Here is a 27,455-nt window from a genome sequence, read left to right on the forward strand (position 1 = left end):
GGCAGCAGGAACTCATTTGCATATTAAACCACGCCCTCTGATGTCACCATTGTTTCACACAGGGCTTTTTTGAAGGAAAAGCCCAGCAGGAACTCATTTGCATATTAGGTCACACCCCCTGATGCAAGCCAGCTGGAACTTGTTCCTGTGTGTTCCTGCTCAAAAAAAGCCCTGGTGATTGAATTAGAGAACTGAAGTAAGATAAAGGGGCAGGGCTTGGCGCTTCCTCACCTTTGTATTTCAGTTTATTTAAAAAATTAGGAACATACCCTTGCTTTACACCTTAGATGTCCATTCACATCTAGCTGGGTCTTCAGAACACAAATGTAGTCAGTTTTAGGCCAAGGTTGCATCTTTCATTGGCTTAGGGATGTCAGCTTCCAGTCCAGTTGGGACCTGGAGATCCCCCACAATTGCAGCTCATCTTCAGATTAAAGAGATCAGCTCCCCTGGAGAAAATGGATGCTTTGGAGGGTGGACTCTATGGCATGGTACCCCCATGAGGTCCCACTCCTCCCCAGGCTCCATCCCCAATCTCCAGGAGTTTCCCAACCTTTATACGGATTGGTGTAGTGATTAGAGAGCCATTTTGGTGTAGTGGTTAAGAGCAGCAGACTCTAATTTGGAGAACCAGGTTTGATTCCCCACTCCTCCACATGAAGCCAGCTGGGTGACTTTGGGTCAGTCACAGCTCTCTGAGAGCTCTCTCAGCCCCACCTACCTCAAAGGGTGTCTGTTATGGAGTGAGGAAGGGAAGGCGATTGTAAGTTGCTCTGAGACTCCTTTGGGTAGTGAAGGGCAGGCTGTGGAACTAACTCTTCTTCTTCACCCCATCCCCCAGTGGTGACCAGAGGGGATCTGGTGATCCTAGATCTGCTTTTAATTTATTCATTCCATAGTACCTTTTTTAATTCCACCCTTCCTCCAAGGTGTTCAGGCCGGCATACATTCTCTCCTGCCGCTCCCTTTTAGCCCCACAGTAACCTTGTAGGTAGGATAGGTTGAGAATGTGTTAACAGCCCAAGATCAGCCAACAAGCTCCACGGCGGAGCAGATTCATATTGGGGTCTCCCAGATCTTTGTCTGATAGTCTAAGCACATCACCACCCTGGCTTTCATGCATGCCTCTCTTTCTCTGAATGCAAGTATAAAGAACAGTCCCTTTAGTGGGGAGGCAGCAGACAGAAACAACTTGGTGTGCAACGAGAAGAAAAGGTGGGGGTGCTGAAATTCCCTCCTCCATCCTCTGCTCCCATCTCCAGGACCAGCATGTCCCAGTAGGCCAGGTAGTGGTGAACCAAGTTGGTGGGTGCGCTCGGAGCCAGGTTCCTAGCAGCTCCAAGGCACGTGCCATCCTGCCAACCCTGGGGCAGCATGGCGGCAAGTGTGCTCAGAGGTGCTTGGTGCCACACTGCCTGCTGCCGCTGCACTCGCACGCGCCACCACAGGCATGGGGGGGGGCAGGGACTTTGTTCCAGTGGCACAAGGTAAATGTCTCAAAACGGAAATGCAAAAACTGGGGAGAAAGGTTTCTGCAGGGGAGAACAGAATGCCATTTTAGGCCCCATTGTTTTCTCCTACTGAGCTTGCAGATTCCTTGTTAAAGCAGAGAGGCATTTGCAGCCAAGAGCTGGAGGCACCAGAAGGCTAAAACTCCTCCTCCTCCCACCAGCAAATGCCTTCCCAAAAGCTGTTTTTCCCCCTTGGGCAGGCAAGATTGTTCTCATCTCAGAACCTTTTGTTTTTGGCGGGGGAGGGGAGGGGATATGATAAAAATGGTGGCGGGGACTTTGCAGGGAAGACAGTGTTGGGGGAAAGTTAAGCCCTCTCTTGCTGCTTCTCCTAATCTCTCTCTGGCCCCACATGATGACCACTCCACACCAGACACATGCTTATGAATACACTTTTGCAGAGCAAATCTGTCATTCAGTCCTAACCACTATGCACACTGATGTTCTCTCACTTTCCTACTTGGCTGTTTATTTTTGCTTGCAGTTTCTCTTAGCAAAATGGCCCAGGGCTCTAGCAGGTCCAAGTCCCATCTCTCCCCCACCCCCCCACCCCACACACACAGACCTTTGTTCTTTTCCCTCTCTGTGGATCACCCTTGCTGACAAAACCCCAAACCCAAGAAACCAGGTGCTTTTTGTTGTTGTTGTTGCTTGCTTGTGAGAATGCTGTAAGAAGCACTGGCAATGCCAACTGTGTGAAATCATGCTGTTGTTTTATTTACAGGCCAGTTTCAATGCCTGCTTTCCTAAGCTGACTTTCCAGCAGCCTCAAGCATGACATGAAGGGATGTCATGGGGCATCAGGGTAGATTGTCCTTAAGCTTTTTCAGCCCTCAGCTGAGATTTTGCTGAATAACACTGCGACACAACCTCTCTGCTGCTTTTCCACTGGCAAACTGAAAGTTGGATCTTGACTTCAGTGCCAGGGGGAAGGGGCAACTCTTATATTTCCTCCTAGAACCAAACCTCTGTTCTGGACAGAGTGTTGGACTAGATGGGCCATTGGTCTGGCTTCTTTTGTGTTCTCTTATAGACCACTCCAGGAAAACTGTTGCTGCCAGGAAACAAGGAAGGCCACTCAGCCAAGCACAGGTTTCCAGCTTGTGCAAAGGATTCATTGATTAAATTATAAAGCATACAGCATTGTTATTATTTCTTCCCTTGGGTCTTGACTCCTGGAAACCACATGGGTCTGTCTCACTTGCCAATCCATGAAAGCATTAACTAATTGGGATGCCTGCCTGGCAACATTACTGATGCTGCAGAGATAGCTGTTTAAAACTAAACTATCCCTTGAGTTTGTCTCTCCTTATCACTCCAGTTCTTTGCCTGAAAAGCTGACACTTTGAAATGCTGATTGACACTTTGGGGTCAGTTAGTAATTTTTTTCCAGGACAGTTTGGCAAGGGATCCTGGAGGTTTTTGCCATCTTCTGGACATGGAGCAGGGGTCATTGGGGTTGTGGGTGGGGAGGTATTTGTGAAGTTCCTGCGTTGTACAGGGGGCTGGACTAGATGACCCTGGAGATCCCTTCCAACTCTGTGATTCTATGATTCTACCTCATTCCTTTACCTTTCCATTTCTCACATCATTGGCTACTGCATCCCATTTTGGATGGGATGCTCCTTCCCTCCCACAGTGAAATCCAGCACATGCTCTGTTGTGCTGCAGTCTCCTTGCCTGATGTGTATTGCCATTTTCTCCCGCAGTCCTTTGATAGACTCTACAGGAGCTTAGCCGGCATTGCGGTGATGCATGTCATATACCTGAATTGAGTGACCTGTGAGTTGCTCACTGTTGTTTGCTGGAGCAGACCTTGTAAGCAAGGCAATTAGGTGCCTAGGGGTTGGCTTTGGAAATTTCTGGAGATTTTGGGATGGAGCTTGGCATCAGGGTTTGGGGAGGGGAGGGACTTCAGTGGGGTATACTGCCATAGAGTCCACCCTCCAAAGAATCCATTTTTCCCCAGGGGAACTGATCTCTGTAGTCTAGAGATAAGTTGTAATTCTGGGGGGTGGGGTGGGGGTTCTCAAGGCCCCACCTGGAGTTGGCAACTGTAAGAAAAAGAAGGTAAAGGTAGTCCCCTGTGCAAGCACCAGTCATTTACAACTCTGGGGTGACGTTGCTTTCACAGCGTTGTCACGGCAGACTTTTTACGGGGTGGTTTGCCATTGCCTTCCCCAGTCATTAGCAACTGTAGGGGCAACCTAATGCAGAAACATCACCACTTGGGATCCAGTCTATGATTCTGAGCAAATGTGTCTTCAATAGTTTTCTTTAGCAGGAGCACAGGATTTTGTATTTAATCTGTGTGCACCAGTTGGCAGAATCTTGAAGGAACTTGTCCATATGTGGGTATTGCCAACAAAGGGTGCACCCCACCATGTGCCCATTTAAAAGACGTGGCCATTGTTTTCCTGCTAAGTGTACTTGCTTCATTCCCATAACAAAGTGGTGCAATGCTATGGCTGACTTGCCATGTAGGGACACTCCTGTCTGGGTGGCCAAATATAATCTGCTCTGTTTGTGAACTGGATTTCATGGCTCTGTGGCTGCTTAGTGAACCTTGAAGTCCTGCAGACATTTGCAGCTTTGCAAGATGCTGAGTGTCAGAAAAGGGGGAAAAACTTGTGATGTCTATATGTGGAAAATAGAAAGGCTATAAGCCCTTCAAACAGTTTAATGGGTAGATGAATCCATTGAAGCTTTGGAAGATTATCATTTGGGAAGCCAGTTTTTAACTGGTGATAGCTGGTGATAGCTGCTTTTCATCGGTTAAGTTAAAGAAATGTGTTTATTTATTTGAAGCTATTTTAGTCATAGTGTACTAGAACGGTGTTTCCCATTTGTAGGGTCATGACCTGGTACTGGGCCATGGAAGCCTCAATATTGGGTCACAAGAAAAGCCAATATTCTTCCTTCCTTCCCCCATCTCTCTGTTGTGCAGAGAAAAGCTAGCCTTGAAGACTGACACAGGCTGCAAAGCCTGAGCTCCGTTTGGCTTGCTTCCTTCCCCCGTCTCTGTGTTGTGCAGAGAGGAGCTGGGCTGCCTCTCCTTCCTTCTCACCCCTCCCAGTGTTTGAAAGAAAAGGTGGAGTCCACTGGCACTTTAGATCCATGAAGTGTTCTTCAAGGTATGAGCTTTCATGTGCCTAGAAGTATGTTCTTTTCGGGAGATTTCACCAGTAGGCCTGGGCGGCAAAGAAAAGGGGGATGGTTTTTTTCAGCCAGGAAGGACAGGGAGTCGGCATTCCAATAGCTATTTTTTTTACCAAACAACCCCTGGGCAGAATTGTTGCTGACTGGGGTAATCTGATGGTAAGGCTCTTTCTTTCTTTCTTTCTTTCTTTCTTTCTTTCTTTCTTTCTTTCTTTCTTTCTTTCTTTCTTTCTTTCTTTCTTTCTTTCTTTCTTTCTTTCTTTTTTATGCTCTTCTTGGTTCTTGGGGGTGGGGAAGCAACAGTGGGAGGACTTCAGTGCCCTGGCCCCACTGGTGGGCATTCTGGTGCTTTGGGGGCATTGTGTGCGAGAATTTTGGACTGGATGGTCCATTCACCTGATCCAACATGGCTTCTCTTACACTGTTGTTGCAGACATAGGAGCTCTGCCAATGAAAGGTTGGCACCCCCAGATGTAGCCAGCTGGCCTTTCTATGACATTTCTGTGTGAGTGAGTGAAGTGAGAGATGTGGGGCAGAAAGAGAATATTGGAGATTTCTGCTGTATATCTCAACAGCACTGGAAGTGATGGTACTATGAAACAGGCACAATTTTACTGGTCCTGCTTTTAACAGCTTTCTGACACCAAAATTAAACTCCTTCTGTAGATATTAAAAAGGATGAAAGAAGTTCACTGCCTAATATAATCACAACAGGTTGCTTTTAAAGGCATGGGAAACAGCCAGTAAAAAGCTGCAAGCCCCATAAATATCCGTTTTTTAATAACTGCAGAAAGCTTGTATGAACTTCATATAACTTGAAATTAATTCATTAATTGCAGTACAATTCTCTGCTGCCTTTCATAGCAATTTCCCAGTGTTTCAGCCACATAAAAGTATGAAAAATAGCTGTCAACAGATTTTCTTAAAACCAAGCAAGCTTGGTTGTAGCTTGAGGCAGGGTTCCAGTAGCAGCAGCCGAAGGAAGGGCCTACTAAATGTGTCAGCATATTTTGAGGTAGAGCAGCTGCCAGGGCCCAGTGTGGGTGGTAAACAGTGGTGGCATTCCTGATGGCAATGGCAACAGCACTCCATACTACATACAGCATTACATACACTGGCCAGTGCTGTTAAAGAAGGGGTGTGTAGATGGTGCCGGCAATTGAACATGGGCATTAACAATGCTTGCAAGCTGGAGAAGAACATACAAACAGATAGGTGTATGCTGGTGTGGGAGTGGAGAGAGAGGACCCTAAGAATGTATGAAAAAGTTGCAGACCACCCACTTTCCACCCCCATTTTGGCTCAGCATGAGTTTCAGAGAGATTTTTCTGAAAACAAAGTTACTTCAGAAAAAGAGGCAGGTTTGGGGGAGTGCCCTGGAAGTGACATCACAGGAAAAGGTGGAGTTTTGGTTCAGTGTGCCCTGGAAGTGACATCACTTGGCCCTTGACCTGGAAGTGACACCACAGAAATTGTCTCCTGGCTCTACCCCCAAAGTCTTCTGGCTCCACCCCCGAATTTTAGTGGGTGACGAATGAGAAGTGTAAAAATAACCGGGCCACGGGAAAGAAAAGTTTGGGAAACCCTGTACTAGAATATTAAGGACTGAAAATGAAAACATGATGCCCTTTGCTTACGTAAGAGCACCTGCACTAGTTCAGAACCGGTAGTCTGTCTAGTCCAGCATTCTGTTTCACATAGTAGCCAACTTTTAAATACCCCTGGAAGGCCTACAAACAGAGCACAGAGGTCTAACCCAAGGATGTCAAATTCATTTGTTATGATGTCCAGATCTGACATAAATGAGACCTTGTTGGGCCGGGCCATGTGTGTCATAAAATGTAATGCCAGGTAGCGGAGATATATACTTTATAAAGGATACAAAGACAATTAAAGATTTAAAAACTTTTAAAAATATGCTTAACAGATTAGCACTCTTGCACTCTTTTGTTTATTTAACAATTTCTAATAACTGAAACCCTAGCTTTGAATTATTCCATCAAAATCTGGAGACAATGTCTGTGCTGTAGCAATCTTGAGTATGCTGTTCAGGTGTTATTCAGGTGTGTGTCTGTAACTTGCAAACCTACTTTTGATTTACTAACATTCATTACAGAATGCTCAAAGCATGGTCAGTGCTTTGAGCCTAAGACCCAGGGGAAAACATGAAATGGCTGGACATTGTGAGCTTTTGTACATAAGTTGCTTCTTGTGCTGGTCAGCCAGTGGAGAAAACAGGCTTTTCTCTGTAGCTCCTGTGTGATTGAGCAAGCCTGGCAAAACAAGCTGTGATGCAGAAGGAAGCAAGAGAGAAAGAAGAAAGCAGATGACAGTGAATTGCTTGCAGGCCTAATAGGAACCCTCTGAGGGCCTGATCCGGCCCTTGGGCCGCACATTTGACACCCCTGGTCCAAGCCTTCCCTGTGTTGTTACCCCAGCACTAGTGTTCTTTAAGTCAGTGCTGCTGAATGTGGAGATTCCATTTTGTCATTATGCCTAAAAATTGTCAGTCAGCAATCAATGATTTTGTCTAGTACTCTTTCCAAGCCAACCAGGGCTGCAGCTGCTCCTTGTTGGATATTGTGTTGTGATGCACCAGAGCAGTCATTCGCAACTGGTTTGTTTTGTGTAGGCAAGACAATCCAGGAGGTGGAATATGGCTATAGTACAATGAAACCCCATCAACCCAATAAGCACAAGCACATTACCCATTTAACTTGAGACAGTGATTGCATGTATTGCATCCCACAAACATATGGCTGCTGGCCATTGCATTAACAGAATATCAGCGTAATGTCTGCGGGTGTCTGTTAAGTTGACATCTCCATCAAACTATCCACCATGGCCCCAATATATCTTTCCTTATCAATTACTACTAGCTCAAATGCCAGTCATGTACAGTAAGTTAGAATTTTTCACCCCAATGTGCATTGTTTTGTACATACACCTTTTTACATAGTCACATTGGAACCCTAGTTTGGAGAATTCCTTTTGGAATTCCTCACAGTCTGCTTTCACCAGCCTGAATAAGTAGGTCTCCCCCAGTAACCTGGCTGCTGTTCAGCCCCAGTTTCACATCCTGTCATAGCACCTGAAATTGTTTTATGTTTTTAATGTATTAAGAGTAAGAACATAAGAGAAGCCATGTTGGATCAGGCCAACGGCCCATCAAGTCCAACACTCTGTGTCACACAGTGGCAAAAAATTTTATATACACACATACACTGTGGCTAATAGCCACTAATGGACCTGTGCTCCATATTTTTATCTAAACCCCTCTTGAAGGTGGCTGTACTTGTGGCTGCCACCACCTCCTGTGGCAGTGAATTCCACATGTTAATCACCCTTTGGGTGAAGAAGTACTTCCTTTTATCCGTTTTAACCTTTCTGCTCAGTATATTGGTTTAACTGGTTTTATGTGATGTTTTATGAATTTGTAAACCACCCTGAACCTGCTTGGCGGGGAGGGCGGGATAGAAATCGAATAAATAAATTTATGAATGCATTAAATAGCACTGGTTCTAACACTAGTGGCTATGCCATGGAACCCCACTACCTATGTCCTTCCTCTGAGAGAATTGTCCAAGGCTCTTAATCTCTATTTCCAGTCATTTTTCCTAGTCTTATCCTATGACTACTAGGGAAATTTTTGTAAAAGACTATCAAAAAGCTTTTTTGGAAGTTGAAGTATATAATTATTATATTACCTGATCAGCTTTGTCCATGTGTTTGTTAATCCTCAAAAGAGTTCTAAAAGGTTGGTGAGGCAAAGAGATCCCTTTATGGAAGCCATATTGATTCTTCCATGGTAGGGTTTTTTCCCTCTGTGCAGCTTAATAATTCTGTCTTCAATAATAGTTTCCACCCAGAACAGTTTCCACTGTCTAGTCCCCTGGAAGGAAGATCACTTTTAGAGACAACCTGCATATTTGTTGTTAGCAGATATCCTATTTGAATTCCTTAAGAACCCTTGGGTTTCTACTATCCAGGCCCTGTTACTTATGAGCATCCTTTCAGTTAAATCTACTACTACTACTCCTGACCCTTCTATTTGATTCAGTTCTTTCCCTGTAACAGTGGATCTTTCTAAAAAGGCAACTGTGTTAATGTGCTGGTAACATTCATTTAGAGAGCCCCATGGCACCGAGAGGTAGGCTGCAGTACTGCAGTGCAAGCTCTGCTCACGACCTGAGTTCAATCCTGGTGGAAGCTGGGTTCAGGTGGCCATCTCAAGGTTGACTCAGCCTTCCATCCTTCTGAGGTAGATAAAATGAGTACCCAGCTTGCTGGGGGTAAAGTATAGATGATTGGGGAAGGCAATGGCAGACCACCTCATAAAAAGTCTGCCAAGAAAATGTCATGATGTGCCGTCACCCCATGGATCGGTAACGACCCGGTACTTGCACAAGTACCTTTACCTTTAACATTCATATTTATTTAAATCTAATTGATTAAAAAGGCAGATGATTTGTCTACCCAAAAATTCTTTAATTGATTAACAGCTCCCAGTCCCCACCCCCAGAAGAATCTGCCTTTGTAGAAAAATGAATTCAGTTGCCATTTTTAAAAATCCTTTGATAAGAAAGGAGACCAGCCTGTACTGCTTACTCATTTGACTTTCCTGCTCCTTACCTGTTCTAAGAATTCGTTGTGCACATCTTAGACAACCCAGGTACTTATTTTCCTCCAAGAAATGCTGGCGGGCACACTAGAGGTTCTCTTGTTCTAAATGTTATGAGGCAGGCTGGATGCACGGCTCCAGGGAGATAATCATCTTATTCAGCTAACATTTAGATTTGCTCTAAAATTACATTAAAAATGTTCAATAAATAGAAGCCATTCAAGAATGATTATAACAGAAGGGAGAAGTGGGCATTGTGCAAATTATCTCAGGGACAGTGCCAAAGCTTTCTGCAGCGTCTTCCCATATGGCACGGAGAAATGTCACTTTATATTTAACTGTGCAGCGATGAAAAGCTTTTGCCGGCTGTTTTATGGTAGAGTTAACAGAAGAAAGTCTTATGTGGTTCAAAGGAGAATTGAGAGCATGTTGTGATTTTGGACATAGGGAGCCGTATAATATGGTTACAAAGGTTTTTAATAGTGTGTTCTAGGAAATATTGGGGATTCTGTATTGGAAATGTATTGAGGTTTCACAAAGAATGACTGGGGCGGGGAAATACATTTCAATAAAGCTATGTATTTCCACCCCACCCTCCAATTCCTCTGCTGTTCTCTTAGGGCTGCAAAGCTCCTGGGCCAGGTGAGAGTTCTCCCACTTGGGAGATCCCCAACCCACCGGCCCAAATCCCAACATTGCCAGTGTGATGATGTCACTCGCAAGTGACGTCATCATGCCAGCGATGTCACGCACCAGCCACTCCAGGAGCTTCTGGGAAAACTCTATGGTTTTTCCGGATGCTCTAGCAATTTCAGAGGGAAACTCTATGGTACTGGAGACCGCAGGGGACTTGGCAACCCTAAGTCCCCTCATGATTTTGTAGGATGTGGCCTGGAATGTTTTTTCAGCTGAAGAGGATCCCTGTGATCTTTTGGTTGCCACCTTCTAGTTTTTACTCTGCTTATGGCCCATTTGGTGTCTGCTAGGGCCTGTTTTTCTCTGAATTAGCTCACAGTTTGTGGAGCAGATTATAGAGATGTAACATTTCTGGACATTTTGAAGCCACAGGGGAAAAAACTGGGGAAGAGGGAATGTGTGCAGGATTTTTTTTTTAAGTAGAAAGAATTGGGAGAAGAAGAATGGAAACACAGGGCTTTTTTTGAGCAGGAATGCAGTTCTGGCTGGCTAGGCATTAGGGGTGCAACCTAATATGCAAATGAGTTCCTGCTGGGCTTTTTCTTCAAAAAAGCTCTGTGGGAACATATTCGGTAACTACTTTCCTATTAAATCCAAGCAGCTTACTGATTTAACAATATGAAATTCATCATTTATAACACAGTTAGCATACAGAATTATACTATTTGGCCTTTATGTGGAATTTAAAAATATTAATGTCTTCATTTTTAATATGAAAATTTGTGAGCATACTCATTACTAGAGAAAGAATTGCAGAGTGCTGCATCCTATGCTACAACAGCATGTAGATCTTAATTTTTGCCATCTGGGAGGTGGAGGAAGAGTGGAGGTATAAAACTAATTGTGTAGTAAATGGAAGTGTATTATTTGAACAAACATTCATACAGTTATAGACAGAACTATCAGCATGTTTGGATATTCAGTTAAATTTGACACTTATAACACAGAACCTTTTAATAATGTATTATCATTAAACACATTATAACATAATAATTGTGTCCAAATTATATTTAAACCAAACAAGTATTGTTGAAAATGTATATGCCTACAGTATACATAGGAATTATCATTAGACTGTCCTGCATACAAATTGTCAGACTACACACTTTGGGTAAAAGCTTGTCTTTCATTTCACTCATTTCAAAAGCCAAAGAGAACAAAATCATAGAGTTGGGTTTTTTCCATTGTTCCCTCAGATTTCATTGGCTCATGCTATGCATTTGGAATGAGTGAATTTTTTTTAACACCAGGTTTTTCTCAATGCAAAAATGAGAATATTGTGCAAGAGGGGTATTTTTTTCAGTTCCCCCCAAATTCCCCCAATTGGCTGTATGAAAAATTGAAAGTCCTCAGAGTTTTCCATGCTATACATTTTAAAAATGAAAAACCATGTCTTAAGCATTTAACTTATTCTAAGAAATAAAATATTTCATATATTTTTTCCCCCCAGTGCGCCCAAGCAACCCCTTTTTTCCTTTTGGAAAAACTTTTTTAAAGTCTTGAGAAGAAAACAGGAGGGGGGGAGGATCCAAATATTTCCTTTCTCCCCAAACCTTTGGATCTGGAGGAACTTATCCCATGAGGAAATGACGGAGTCATCATCTTTAGTAGAACTTTTTTTGTAGAAAAAGCCCAGCAGGAGCTCATTTGCATATTAGGCCACAGCCCTTTATGTCAAGCGAGCTGGAACTGCATTCCGTGTATTCCTGCTCGAAAGAAGCCCTGATAAATGTTGCTTGTTTTTTAGGCTTGCCGGCATCCAGGTCTCGGCGGGAGATTCCCTGATTTTGCAGGCTCGTCCCCACCCCAAAAGCCATGATGTGCCTTTTAAATCTCAGCAGGACATTTTAGAAGAAGCTTGCAAACTGTTTGTGTTTGGGAATGTGGGCGTGGCTTTAAATCTCAGTAGGATGAAAGCTGCGGGGGGGGGGCGAGCAGGAACGTGCCACATGGCTGTTTCTGGTGAGCACACTGGGAGGGAGCAACTGGGGAATCTGATACTGATAATGCTGTCTGAATGTGATTTTTAAATTCACAGGGTAACAGCTGCAATATCAGATCAAACAGTTCGTCTGACCACACTAAGTTGGGGTTGCTTGGACCTTTTCAGTCTGTAGTTTTAGAGAGTGACTGAAATAGGTCAAGTTTCCTGTTCTTGTAGTTAGTTGTGTTCTCAGAAAATAAACTAGTTAGGCTTACCCCTGCTGAGCTTCATTTCACCATTTCCAGACATGGCAATTTTGATATCTGAAATGTGACTACACCGTAAACAACATTATGACAGTTTCCACGTTGTGATCTTTCTTCCATAAATCTTCATGCGCCATTTTATCGAGGGGACAAACTGCTCATTATCGGGGAAATCACAGATCTCTGGGTGTGTTTTTCAACATTAAAAAGCAGCCTTTAGAAGAGAGATGACTTGAATTAGGGCGAGGGGGAGGGGAGAATCCTTTCCCTTCATACCAATTTCTCAGTGTAAACAGCCTGCCCAGATAAGGTAGATTGCTTGTCTTGATAAGAGGAAAAAGGCAGGGGGTTGTATACCAGCAGCAACCAGTAGGAGATGTCTCCCCCCCTCTTCTCCCATCAGCCCCTTTTTAACACCTGAAAAACTGATTCTTGGGATTCTAGGACCGGCATGGATAAAAAGCCATGATTATTCAGGGACTGCAGTGAGGAGGTGGGATGGGGTTTACACTTTATAAGACTATAAAATGCAAGAATCTGGTAATCTGGCACTTTTCTTCCTTTTTCTGCCAGCAGAGTTTGGAATAGGGTTGCCACGCCCAATTCAAGAAATATCTGGGGACTTTGGGGGTGGAGCCAGGAGATTTTGCGAGTGGAACCAGGAGACATTGCGGATGGAGCCATGAACAAGGAAGGTTGTGACAATCATAATTGAACTCCAAAGGGAGTTATGGTCATCACATTTAAAGGGACCGCACATCTTTTAAGTGCCTTCCCTCCATTGGAAATAATGAAGGATAGGAGCACCTTCTTTTGGGGCTCATATATTGAACCCCCTGGTCCAATCTTTTTGAAACTTGGAGGGTCTTTTGAGGAGAGGCACTGAATGCTATGCTGCACATTTGGTGCCTCTACCTCAAAAAAAACCCCTCCCCCGCATCAGATAACTGCAGATCAATTCTCCATTATACCGTATGGAGATTGGTCTCCATAGGGAATAATGGAGTCCCAGAAGAAAACACCGCCCCCTGCTTCCTGATGACTCTAAAGCAGGGGGAGGGCCTCTAAACTGCCCCTGGGGATTGGCAACCCTAATTTGGAAGCTCTAATTTTGGAGGCAGAGAAGGGGATGGTTTCTCTTTTGTTCGTGTGGGGTCTACAGGCTTCAGTATGAGCTTTTCAGGGATTTGAAGGGGAAGGGGGAGAAGAACTGCAACCTAGGTGCTTTTATTTGACTGTTTTTTCCCTCCGTGTCTGAGCTAATAACAGTGGCGGGGTGTGTGTGTGTGATTTCTATCTGGGAAATAGTGCAGAGGGAAGGGTAATGGTTAAGCCCTTCCTAGCCCAATCAAAACAAACCCTCATTCTGGCGGCTTTTAAATACTTAAGAAAAGCTGAGAGATTCAGGCTGAGGTTCTAAGCAGATACACAGATGATGAATTGTACTGCTACAGAAAAAAATCTAAATCAGATTATATTTAGCATGTCCATTTAGTATTCATACGCAGAGAGAGGTTTAAAAGTTCTCTTGATACCATCACAAAAGTCAGCTGAAAAAGATGGTTCTCCTTGAAACAGGAAGATTACCAGATTCTTGCATTTTATAGTCTTATAAAGTGTAAACATATGGTTTAGATATATTTTTGCAGTGGTACTTTTTAGCAACTGCTCTCTCTTTTTTTGTACACTTTTATTCTTTTGTGATTTTAACTGCAGTTTTAAGCACACCTACTAGAGAGAAAGTCCCACTGAAGGGCAACCAGATTTACTTCTGACCGTATGGTCAATCTCCAATCTCCCATGGAACGTTTAAAACGGTCGCTAGGTTGAAAATAGAGATAATGACTATTGTATGGGCAAAGTCAAGGCTTTTTTTGAGCAGGAATGCACAGAAATGCAGTTCCGGCTGGCTTGACATCAGGGGGTGTGGTCAATATGCAAATGAGTTCCTGGGGCTTTTTCTACAAAAAAAGCCCTGGGCAAGGTGCTGAGTTTTCTTGGAGGTAGAAAACTATACTGTAGAATCCTAAATCGTGTTTGCCTCTTCTAAGTCCACAGAAGTCAAAGGTACAACTGTGTTTAGGATTGCACTGGGTGGCGGCTGTATGTCACTTGTTTTAGTGATTTTATCAAACCTGTTTGCTTGTGTTACTTGTGGCTGAAGTGGAAATGGAACTGAGCTCTAATAAGCTGATGATTCATAGCCCTACAGTGAAAGTAGCAAGTATATTTATCGTAGAGGTACACACTTAAGGGAGCTGTAATGGTTGCAGCTGCCTGCTAAGTGTATACTTCGTTTGAAGCCTGGGTTTACCTCAGCAAAGTGTGTGAAATGGGTCATTGATCATACATCACATCAGCTCTTAATCACCATAATAAACGCTTTTAATGGGCCTAGACGTCTTTAATTCTGAGTTTAGTTTTTCTTTCTTTCCAAAGGGGAGATATATTCCCTTCAAAATACACTTTTGTTGATTCATTTGCCTTCCTTTAGAAAGTGTGCTTTCTGAACCACCTTTATGCAATAATTTATGTAATAGTAATGCCGTAACCACTTTATGCAATAAGAGAGATGAAGTTCTCTATCCCTTCAATTGCTTAAATCACCGAGTTAATGTGGACAGCTTTGGGTGACTGGAAAATGTTTTCCAAGAAACACGACACAGTGTTCATAGATTAACCTTGAGCCAATGAGAAATTGATCTTGGCCCACAGGCTTTTTCAGCTGCATCTGCCCCAAAAAAGAGAAGTTACAAAGTAGTGATTTTAAAAATGTCAGGCTAGGTGCTGGGGAACCCAGTCTCAGGTCACCACTGGGCCATATGGAGGCTCACTGGGTGAGCTTTGTGCTCTTTGTCAGCCTAACTTACCTCAAAGGGCTGTTGTTAGGATAAAATGGAGAAGGGGAGAGTGATTTTGTAAGTCACTTTGGGTCCTCGCTGAGGAGGGTATAGAGTTGCCAGAAATCAGCCATGACTTCCAAGCAGGCATGCACACACACAGAGTAAAAAAATAAATAAATCACAAGGCCACCTTTAAAACACTGTGAAGCTTTTTAAAAAAGACACTTGATTGGTTTAATTAATGTTAAGCTTTTAAAATATACTTGGTTGGTTTAAGTAATTTTGATACAATAAAAATAAATTTAAATTAGCTTCTAGTTTCAAGCTTTCCTCTGCAGTCGCTTCAGAGAAACACAAATTTAATCTGACATTCTTAAGACTCTGCTTAGAAGTCATGATTAGGCTTGCAAACTGCAGCCAGCAATGCCCAGGAGGAGTTGGGTGGAGACAGGGGCACAGGTACACAGCAGGTTGGCCAGGTCCTCCCTGGCCACCAGCAATGGATGGGGGTAGGGTTGCCAGATCTAGGTTGGGAGATTCCTGGAAATTTGGGGATGGAGCCTGGGGAGGACAGGAACCTGGAGATGAGCTGTAATTCTAGGGGATCCCCAGGTCCCACCTGGAGGCTGGCATCCCTAGCACACAGTGAAATCTGGAAGTGATGTAATTACATTAAACCTAGAGTCAACTCCTAGAATATCACCCCTGACATAATAACATCACTTCTGATTTGCACTGGAAGTGAAATGTACCCCACCTCTCAATTGCCCCCCCCCCCTTTTCTTCTGCTGACATAGAGGCACCAGTGAGGAATGGAGATAAGAGGTAAGGAGTTGTATACTTATGTCTCTTTCTCACTTTCCATTTAAGCAGGGTCTGTGAAGAAAATTGTGGTTCCTAAATTTTGCAAGATTCCCACATCTCAATAAGTATATAAAATTATTACTGACATGAAGAGAGTGGCTAAAGATATACTTTTCACATTCTTTTGTAATATTAAATTTGGGTTCCCCTTATGAAACTAATTGGTAGTGTGGTACAGTACATAATGCAGTGTGGGGTCAGTGGTTAAGCTAAGATCTGGGAGACCCAGGTTCACATCTTCATTCTGCAGTTAAACTTCTTGTGTGAGTTAGAGTAGGTTATTCTTTTTCTACAGAGGATGCAAATTTAACACGTTCAGTAGTCAAACATACTTCATCCAACAAACAATAAATTAATTATTGTATGACCGTGTGTGTAGTGTAGCCTGGAGATCCTAAGATTTTTTGGCAGCCAGAATTTTCACTGTTTTAGTGTTATGCACCACTAGGTGGTGAGCTAGACTTGTTTTTAAGTCAAGAGATATTTCAGAGGTGGTTTGCCATTGCCTGCCTCTGTGTCCCACCCCTGGTATTCCTTGGAGGTCACCCTCCAAATACTAGCCAATGCTGACCCTCCTTAGCATCTGAGATCTGACAAGATCAGCCATTGGTGCTATTAGTGGATGTTCTCACCCACTTACCCAGTTTACTGGCCTTCTAGATGCACAAGCAGCATACATCTGGGAGCTTTGTTGCATTACTGATTTCCCATTATGTATTAATGTTAGCCTGGGTTTTATAAGCTTTCAAATTGTAATTATTGTGGAAATGGTTTTTAATTGATTTATCTGCCTGTTGTAACCCACCCTGAGATTGCTTCCGGGGGAGGCAGGATAGAAATCACATTATACATTTAAAATTTTATTCCGCCATCTCAGGAAATGTAGTGTTTTTAATTGTTGATGGTACTGGAATTTTAATGTTGATGTTGCTTTATATTATTTATCGTATCTGTTGTGTTGCAAGCCACCCTGAGACCTGCTTGCAGGGAATCAAACCCAGTTTTCCCAGATAAGAGTCCTCGCACTTAACCACTATGCCAAATTGGCTCTTTTACCCGATTCTGCTGGGGGGGGGGGGGCGGGGGGGAAACTGTGTCGGATTTTTGCAAAACATCTTATATGTGAAAACACCATTAATGTCACTAAGGATAATTTAGATGAGTGCTGAATGACAGGATTGTAAAAAACAGCATTTATTTATGACTGGTTTGTGATTGATTTAACTTAAACATGGTCTGCTAAGTGACGCTGCAATGCAGCTGTGGTAGGGGAGGGGAGTAGGATTCCATCAGGCTGCATAAGATTGCACAAACATGCGAAACTGGTGGCACTGTTCTGTATATTTAGGAGGGGATATCTTAAAGCAACCTGCTGAACAACCACAACAGTCTGTCGAAAAATTGGTTGCTTGATTGTGAGTTGAACCAGCTGAACCAGAGATGGTTCAAGCATCCCTGTCTCTCCCCAGCATGCATCACAGGGTTGCTGTGAGAATAAAATGAGGAAGGAAGAACCATGAACTGCCCTGGGCTCCTTGGAGGAAGGGCAAGGTGAAAGAATAGTAGATAGATTATTAATTTATGGCATTCGTAGCTGGAGAATGATGGGGTGGCCATAGCAGAGTTGGCTTTTAAGAAAGGATCATGGAGGAAATCAATGGCTGTAGCCATGATAGCTCAATAGAACCTCCATCTGCAGACGCATCTCTGAATGTTAGATGCTGGAGGCAATGAATGGGAGGAGAGTTGCCTTCATGCCCTGCTTGCAGAGTTCTCACAAGCATTTTGCCGGCCAGGGTTGGTAAAAGAAAGTCGGATTAGGTGGACTCTTGGTCTGATCCAGCAGGGCCCTTCTTTTGTAGCAGTGCAGTTACAGAGCTTCCTGGATGACGCTTCCGTGCTTAACCCTTTTCAATCCAGCTTTCATTTGGGCCATGGGATGGAGACGGTCCTGGTCGCCCTCACAGATGACCTCCAGAGGCATCTGGATAGAGGTGGTTCAGTGGTATTGATGCTTTTAGACCTGTCAGCCGTGCTCAACATGGTCGGCCATCAGTTACTGACCCACCGCCTCGCTGAAACTGGGATACATAGATTGGCCTTAAAGTGGCTCTCCTGCTTTCTCCAGGGTCAGGGACAAAGGGTAGCAATAGGGGAGGAGCTATCCTGATGGCACCCATGTGTGTGGTGTGCCACAAAGGGCGGTTCTTTCCCTGATGTTGTTTAAATAAATAAATGTTTATATGCTATGCTGTTAATTTGTTACCCCTTCTCCTTCTCTCCCATTTGTTCCCCTACCTTGCATGACTGACTGCAGAAACAGAGGGATGAGGACTCGCCTAGGTTGCCTGTCTCACAAGTCAGATTCATGCAGCGACTTCACAGCTATCCTCCTGGACAAACCCAACCGGGCTTTGAAGTAAGTAGAGATACAGCCTGCTTCCTTCCATTTCAGAGTTCCTCTCTTTTCCTTCCTGGTGACTTTCACATTCTCTGTACTGGCTTGCAGGCCCTGATTATCAGATGCCAAAAGTCAGGCGAGGCCCCTGTGATGCATCAGCCTCCCCCTCACTGTGGAGGAGTGCATCAGCCCCCACCCTGTGATGTATCAGCCCCCTCCTCAGTGTGATGATGATGATGATATTGGATTTATATCCCGCCCTCCACTCCGAATCTCAGAGTCTCAGAGCGGCTCACAATCTCCTTTATCTTCCTCCCCCACAACAGACATCCTGTGAGGTGGGTGGGGCTGAGAGAATTCTCACAGCAGCTGCCCTTTCAAGGACAACCTCTGTCAGAGCTACGGCTGACCCAAGGCCATTCCAGCAAGTGCAAGTGGAGGAGTGAGGAATCAAACCCAGTTCTCCCAGATGAGAGTCTGCATACTTAACCACTACACCAAACTGGCACTGTGGTGTCCCTGATGGTCATTTGGAAGGCTTAACTAGTGAATCAGTCCTGAGTGTAGGTTAGAACTCCTGGGAAAATAGTTTATTAAATCACCTTTTGAAAAGTTGCATTCTTAAATCTTTATCAGTCCTTTTATTTATTTAAAATATTTATAAGCCCCAGTCACTCCTGGACATCTCAGGATGCAAGGTGGCTCACAACAATTCTAAAACAATTTTATAAACCAGACATCAAAATACCCATTGTTTGTAGGACAGAAGATTTCCTTTTGCCTAGGTATTTATTTATTTATTGTTTTATGGTTCTTTGTAATAGTTCAAGGGTTTTAAGCTATTTGAATGGGCTTTGAACAGGAGGAAGTTTAATTACTAGTGTTTACTTTTTAAAAAAATTACCATTGTTGTGTAAGTGTTGATTTTTAAAATATTTATTTATTTGATGTTATTATTTTATTCTTTTGTAAGCAGTGCCCGGCGTTTTGTTTGTTTTTTAAGATGAAGGGCAGGATATTAATTTTTATGAATTAATTAAAAATAACCAAAGTTAATAAACTTGGGGCAAGCTTAAAAACCTACTCAGCTTGTTGCAATGACAGAACCTTTTCTGTGAGAATACTGGTTCACTGACAGGCCAGGGTAAAGCATTTCCCCACTTTTACATACCTGTTTGTCCTGTCACATAAACCAGGGGTCAGCAGCCTTTTATAAATATACAGCTTATAACATTGCCAGTAATATACATGCTGGTTAATAATCATAAAACTGAAGCAACTCAAAACCTTCATTTTATTAGGATGCGGCACAATCAAGAGCTCACATTAAGTCATTAAGTATAAAATCACAAATAAGTCACCCTGTCTATTAGCTTTAGTGAACTATAATAAATCTGTGCATAGTTGGCATTTGGATTACTGCCAGCTGTTCACTATAATTTTGCTTTCTCTAATAAACCCTCTAATAAATCCCATAAAATATCTTTGCCTTCCATTCCTTTCACATACTGGTTATTCTAGCAACCAACATATGTCTCCAATATAATTTAATTGAAATATTATCTTTTCTTTTTAAAGAGCATATTTGGTTTCTTCCTGTGTAGGTTGCCAACTCCTTGTTGGGAAATCCCTCAAGATTTGGGGCTTGAGCCCAAAAAGAGTGGGGTTTATGGAAGGGCCTCAGCACAGTACAATGCCATAAGTCTACCCTCCAAAGCAGCCATTTTCTGAAGGGAGCTGATCTCTGTAGTTTGGAGATAAGCTGCAATTCTAAGAGGTCTCCAAGCCCCACCTGGAGGTGGCAGCCCGAATCCTGAGCCATTTTTGGCTCTAAAGCTGTAGATGGAAGCTTCTCATCATAAACCAATTTTGCTTCTGCAGTCTTATTCTTCAATTCAACAGTTTACAAAAACCACAGACTTCCAACATTGTACATAAAAAAGATGGTGCTAAATGAAGCATGAATTCACTTCTCATTTTGCACAGTCACAGAATTTGGGCTTCTGACAATGGCCTTTGGGTATTCTAATATTATTCCCTATTCCCCCTTTTCCCCTTCTCCCCATAATTGCTCCTGACTACCATTTTATTTCTTCCAGAAGGTTATCAACGGAAGAAACTACAAGATGGGCAGATTCTTTTGATGTTCTTCTGTCCCACAAATGTGAGTAGAGACTTATTTCTCATACAATATGTTATTTGCCCTCTTTCCTAAATAGATTAGATTAGATTAGATAATTTTATTTATATCCCGCCCTCCCCGCCGGGGCAGGCTCAGGGCGGCTAACAGTAACATTCCATTATACAAAGACAGAGTTACATTCAACATTAAAAATTCTAATAGGTTTAAAAATAATTAATTTAATAAAAGTGTTAATGCTATTGCTATTTGTACTTTATTATGATGGCGGTCTCATTAGCAATTACTTTCCTCGTCAGCGAAAGCCAGTCGGTAGAGGAAAGTCTTGCAGGCCCTGCGGAATTGTTCAAGGTCCCGCAGGGCCCGCATTTCCTCTGGAAGTTGGTTCCATAATATTTGAGTGGCTGACATTGTCTGTTGGCTGTTTTGTATAAGTCTCAGGCAGCTGTGGGGTTTGACTCTCATACAGTATACTGGGTTTTATGCTATGGAAATCTGGACATGTGAGTCTCAGATGGGCTTTTCTTTAAATCAGCTGTGCAGGGTGACTGTAAAACCTGTATGCAAAAGAAGTTATGTTCTCTTCTGTATAACAATGTTTAAATGTGTGTATTTAGAAAATGTAAATGCCAGTTTTCCAGAGAGCTGCTAAAGATGACTCAGAAGGTAAAAATAAGAAAATAAAATCATATAAACCAGAAGATAAGAATGATCAATAATAAAACAAATGGTAAAAACAATCCAGAGTCATAGAAGCAACATAAAACAACAATCATCAGAAGCATAAAAGGAAAGTAGTAAAATGTTTCTTGTCATGGGTGCTGGGGACCCTGCAGAGTAAGTTGAGCCTGCAGAAGAAACTGTGCCCCTGCCACCTGCACCAATGCCCCTGCCTCCTGCTGGAGAAGACCCCAGCCCCCCTGCCTCGCCCTCTCGGGTGGCGCGTGTGCATGACCGCCTCCGTCAGGACCTCAGGGATCGGAGGAGGGCGGCACGCTCACAAGCAAGACGCTCCCTGAGCCCTGAGTTTTGAGAGGATTCTGGCCCTTCTAAGAGCAAGGATGCTTGAGTTGCAACAGGATCCTGGCTGCCTCTCTGAGCCAGCAATTAGCCCAAATGGGCAACAGCCAGCAGAGGGCTATATAGCTGTAGGCTTTGGGAGGAGGCTTTGTGGAAGCAACTAGTCATCTCCCTGATGTTCTAGCATCCACTCTGGCTTGACTTTGGTTTCTGGATTCCCTGACTTTGGCTTGTGACTTCTGGACTCCCTGACCTCGGCTTCTGGACCTCGGACCTGCAATACTAGTACAGTGATTCGGATTTGGTGCCTCGGACCCTCCTGCTTACTGGCTACAGACCTCAGACTGCCCCTGGACTTTGCCTGACCCGCCCCCAGCCGTGACATTTCTTAAGCTAGAAGCAAATAATAAAAATAGCATAAAAAGATGGGACCCTCCCATTTGAACATCAGAGTATCAAGAAATATTCTGATGCGGTGCCAAAAAGTAAGCCAGGTAGACATCTGGTGACCCTTAAAGGTTGCCAGACTTTCTTATTATCTCAGTGAGAGAAACATCACTTTTGGGCAGGCAAGCAAGTGGTTAGCGGGCAAATGCCTGCTGGGTATGGGCAGATGGCAACCCTTCTCAAAGGGAAGGGCATTCCAAAGGCAATGACACCACTGAAAAAATCTGGCAAAAATAGAGAGCTGAACATGTTTGCAATTCCCCCAATTTCTAATTCTCCTTAGATCCCAGACTCAGTGATCATCTTTGATATTTTTAAAGCTGACTAACAAGTTAATTAAAATAAATGGAAACTGGGAATTCTAGATCTGCAGATCTCCACCCACAGCAGTCTTCTGTAAGAAAAAGCCACTTATCTCAGTTGCCAAACAATATAATTTATAGCAGGAAAGAAAACCCACAATCTATAATTTCCCTATGAACTTTTATATAAATCTCCCACACCATATAATCAGCGTTCTTTCTGCCACTTAGAGCCAATCAATTATCCCAGCACAGTTCTGGCAAATATTGTTCTGTTCTACTAATGCACCACACTAGGGATACTCAGATTTCTGTTGTTACTTAACATACTTCGTAGCTATAGTTTTTCATAAGTCAGAGTATGTTTTAGCTAGCAATAACTATTGTCTTGCTAATGACACCCTTTACTAGAAAGCCACACAAAGGACAGGGTGGAGACTTGCTGTAGGAGAAATAACCATGTGCCACGTACATCAGGGCTTTCTTCTGCATTGCAGCACTAGCCTACCACTTAATCAGTGCATTTTCTTTAAAAGGCAAAAATGACTTTATCAGCTGCGTGCACTCCCTCTCCTGCCCTGGAGCATGCATCTTTTATATTTTGTATATTTTAAAAAGGAAAATTGATGATTAATTAGTGGGTTAGTGCTGCAAGGTACAAGGTAACCTTGTAGGATTTAAAGGATACGGAGTAGCAAGTTACGTTCTGCTGAGAACAATCTGCTGGTAATCCCTGGCCCTAAAGGCATCTGACTGTCCTTAACCAGAGCCAGGGCTTTCTCAGCCCTGGTTCCGAACTGGTGGAACTCTCTGTAAAACAATGTCCACGCCCTGCAGAATTTAATACAATGATGGGTAATATTATGCCTGGCACCCTCCTCTTGCCTCTCTTTTCTATTTCTGCCTCCTTATCGTGCTTATGAGGTAGCATCACAGTCTGAAACTGGCTAAAGATCGATTTATTAATGCCATCTGGGGATCATTTTTAAGACTGTAATGATTTGTTTATTGTATTTTTATTAATGTTTATGATGTATTTTATTTTATTGTTGTTCATCGCCCAGAGCCCTGTGACTCAGGGACTGGGCAATCCATAAATCCAAATCATAAATAAACAAGAAAGCCCAGGGGCCAAACTGGAAGTGACAGTGTCCTCATGTCTGCCATGGGGATGCTGCCTCCATTTTGAAGTGATTTTAAAATCACTTCATCCCCTTGCCATGCACTTTTCAAGTGCTAAAATGGCTGCCACTCCCTAACAGTTTCAGCACTTGAACAATCATCGATGTGGGGGAAGAAGAGCTCCTCTGTCCACTGCACCACATCAAGCCTAATTACAATCAGTATCTCACAACATTTTTCATAACTTGAAAATGGTGGTGGTGTCCACATGGTAAACACAAGGACATCATCACTACTAGTTTGGCCCTTAGGAGCTAGTCTTTAACATTTCCAGTGCCACTGTCCCTCAGAATTGATAAGACCAGTCTATGATCTCATACTATGTCTGAAATAACAAATCCATTCTAAAGTTCAGGGTGGTTGAAATGTGATGATAAATTAAGCTATTTGCATGGATGTTAATCAACTTAGAAATATGCTCACTGAGCAACTGAAGTTGTGTACGAGCAAGAAATTTTTTTAAAAAAATGTTCATTTAAAAATCTGTTTTTTCCCAGGCTTTCTCATGACCTCATTTTTAGAAAAATTCTGTTAAGGAGAGCTTCTGCCTGAAATATTGAAGAGTTTATGTTAGAGTTATGTATAACCTCACTCCCTGATATTTTGTGGTTGGCTCTCTCTCCTGTGGCAGCCATTTTGTGCCCAATACCCTATGTCAGAATTCCAAATGTCACCATAGGCTCAAAAAGGCTGAGGGACCCCTGCTTTTTTAGATCAATCAAGTGTGGAAATACTTATATACCCTTTTAATGGGAGCAGCTCTCAATCTCTGAATATAATAAAATGTGTGTAGATTATAGGAATATAATGAGAAATTCACTCCCACATCCAGTTAGAGAATCTGGACTAAACAACTTTAAAAGGCTTTACCTACTATGCAAACTGAATTAGCTTTAAATGAAGGTGGAGTGAAAATTTGTGGAAGGAACATTAACAGTTAGAGATATGCAGATGACACCATACTACTGGCAGAAAATGCTGAAGACTTGAAACAACTCCTGATGAAGGTGAAATGAGAAAGTGCCAAAGCAAGATCACATGAACATGAAGAAGACAAAAGTAATAACTACTTTGGAATTGCACGACTTTAAGATTGACGAAGAAATGGAAATTGTTCAAGTTTTTCTATTCATTTGCTCCATCATTAACTATCATTAACCAAAAAGAAGACTGCCACCAGGAAATCAGATGAAAACCTTTTTTCCAAATCTGTTCTAGCATGGTCATGTGATTATTATCTAGATGAATTATTGGTTCTTGGCTAAATATATGAACATATGAAGCTGCCTTATACTGAATCAGACCCTTGGTCCATCAAAGTCAGTATTGTCTTCTCAGACTGGCAGCGGCTCTCCAGGGTCTCAAGCTGAGGTTTTTCACACCTATTTGCCTGGACCCTTTTTTTTGCCTGAGAGATATGAGAGCATAAGTGCAAATAAACCTATCAGGAAGTACATATGAGTTACAGACTGGGATTTCTTTGTAGAAAAGGGCCAGCTGGAACTCATTTGCATATTAGACCACACCCCCTGAAGTCACCATTGTTCTTCACAGAGCTTTTTGTGGGGAAAGCCCATGAGGAACTCATTTGCATGTTAGGCTACACCCACTTACACCAAGCCACCCAGAACTGCATTCCTGCTCACAAAAAACCCTGGTTACAGCTGATATAGGGTGTTTTTACATTCAGTTTGATCCAGAGTTTTAGAGTCTTCAAATCGCCTGCCACTGTTCCGCTCTAATTATTTTCCTTTTACATTCAAGCGTTTTAATTTGGTGGGGGGGGTGTCTCTGATCAGAGGGCAGCCGGAAGCAATGCTTAGTTAAATGTATACGATTGCTTGGAAATCGTGTCAACACTGCAAAAACAATACAAATTTAAATCACTAGATGAGGCAAGCAATGATATGTAAAAATTTCAAATGCTGTCAGTTCTCATGCAAATTACTGCACTTTGTGGTGTCTTTTGGAGGAGTTTTTTAAAATGCAGGAAAACTTTTACAATACAAGTTTGCAATGCCCGTAGAGAAAAGACCAGACCAAAACTAGTCTCGAAAAAAAATGCTTTTGTGGCGTCGTCAAAACTCATCTCACTGAAACAAATGTAAATGCCTCGGGAAGCAACATGCGAAACAGTTATGGGAACGTTATGTAATGTAAAAAGTGAGTTTACAATGCGGAGATAGAGAGTTGCAAACTGCCAGTGTAAAAACACCCATAGTAAGTTAAGAAGGCGAACCTGAACTCTTAACCTCTACTAAAAAGCAGCTTCTTCAGTAACTGTTTCAATTAACTGTCAAAGATCAAAGTAACTTTAATCAGGCATCAAAGTAACTTTAAGCAGACGGGAGTTCACAGAGAGTGCTTGAACTCTCAGTTGTCATGCAAAATCAGCAGGAAAAAACGTAATACCTATTGCTACAGGAGCATGTGACCCTGAGAGTCTTTTTACACAGAGGTTTTCCCATAGTTTGGCTGCTGAATTGCAGCTGTTTTTCTCCAGGCTGCCTCATGACCTCATTTTTACAAAATTTGATGTCTTTATGAGTTTTCTTCATTGTTTTTTCTGTGCTTTCTCAAATTCTTTTCAAGGTGATTTGAGAAAACACAAGGAAACCTCTGAAAGACAAAAAAAATGGAAAATGAGGATGTAAGGAATCTTGAAGTACCATGGCAGGTCAGCATCCAAACCCCAGGAAAACATCCCTTTGAAGAGACACCACACAATCAGTGATACAGCCAGGGCTTCTTTTTTTTTTTTTGAGCAAGAATGCACAGGAACTCAGTTCCAGCTGTTTGGGTGTCAGGAAGTGTGGCCTAATATGCAAATGAGTTCCTGCTGGCCTTTTTCTACAAAAAAAACCCTGTGTAAAACAATGGTGATGTCAGGGGATGTGGCCTAATATGCAAATGAGTTCCTGCTGGGCTTTTCTGGGTTTGATTCCCCACTCCTCCACTTGCACCTGCTGGAATGGCCTTGGGTCAGCCATAGCTCTGGCAGAGGCTGTCCTCTCAGCCCCACTCATCTCACAGGGTGTCTGTTGTGGTGGAGGAAGATAAAGGAAATTGTGAGCTGCTCTTAGACTGGAGGGCAGAATGTAAATCCAATATCATCATCATCTTCTTCTTCTTCTTCTTCTTCTTCTTCTTCTTCTTCTTCTTCTTCTTCTTCTTCTTCTTCTTCTCTTTCTACAAATAAAGGCTTGGATACAGCTATATGGTGGTAGAAAAGGACCACTGTAATGTTGCCTTATCCTGGAAAAGGGAGCACAGTTTCAAGTATTACATAGAAAAGCTGCCCAATCTATAGTGATAAACAAACCCTGTAGAAAGAAGAAATTAAAAATCTTTTTTCCCCTAGTCATGAAGCTATGAGATAGGCATAGACAAACAAGGGATTTTACATACAGTCACCTTCCTTTAAGGCTTAAGCAAAACCTATTTTAGTCATAACTGGAGGTGGAGGGGGAGTGAATTCAGCAGCACTGTTTCATATTTCCTTACCTAACACTGCCGTTGCAATGATCTATTTGCTGCCCTAGAATTGGTATTTTATAAAAACTATCACATGCTCGTACAGTCACCGGGTTGTTTGTACAATCTCCTGATCCTAGGGAGAAAAAATGATACATTGTCCACAAACCACTAGTAATTAAATAGTCTATGCCACTGGGAACAGTTTCCTCAGGCATATATTCTTATAATTAACTTATGGAATATGCCACAAGATGTGGCGTCAGTAGATGTAACACTTTCAAAGCAATGAGACTAAGCTGGATCTGTGTTGAGTTCAGAGATCCATTTTTACCTCTCCTGAGGTAAAAATGGCCCCGTGAGTCTGCAGAGAGATTTAATTAGAGCAACAAGGGGGGGGGGGATGATTGTGGTGTGCTTAGAGAGCCCCCTTGTCTGTGATTTGACAAAATGCCTCTCTCATAGCTAGGGCTGCCAACTCCGAATTGGTAGGGCTGCCAACTCTGGATTGGAAAATTCCTGGAGATTTTATGCTGTAAGGGCGGGCCTTAGCAGATATAATGCCCTGGAGTTCATCCTCCAAACAGACATTTTCTCCATGGAAA

General features: G+C 42.8%; 1 protein-coding gene across 8 annotated transcripts in view; it reads left to right on the forward strand.

Annotated features, from left to right (window-relative positions):
- RGS8 (regulator of G protein signaling 8) overlaps positions 1-27,455 on the forward strand; it is a 65,698-nt gene that overhangs the window by 22,103 nt on the left and 16,140 nt on the right. For 3 of the 8 annotated variants that reach the window (XM_060233356.1, XM_060233361.1, XM_060233360.1), the window contains exons 3-4: positions 18,202-18,303; positions 20,385-20,449. In XM_060233356.1, the coding sequence (XP_060089339.1) occupies positions 18,202-18,303; positions 20,385-20,449 (167 nt within the window). Of the gene's footprint in view, positions 1-18,173; positions 18,304-20,384; positions 20,450-27,455 lie in introns of all 8 variants that reach the window. The other 5 variants (XM_060233355.1, XM_060233358.1, XM_060233363.1 and 2 more) reach the window with 3 other exon arrangements.

Source organism: Heteronotia binoei, chromosome 2 (assembly GCF_032191835.1).
Source record: "Heteronotia binoei isolate CCM8104 ecotype False Entrance Well chromosome 2, APGP_CSIRO_Hbin_v1, whole genome shotgun sequence".
Taxonomy (NCBI): Eukaryota; Metazoa; Chordata; class Lepidosauria; order Squamata; family Gekkonidae; genus Heteronotia; species Heteronotia binoei.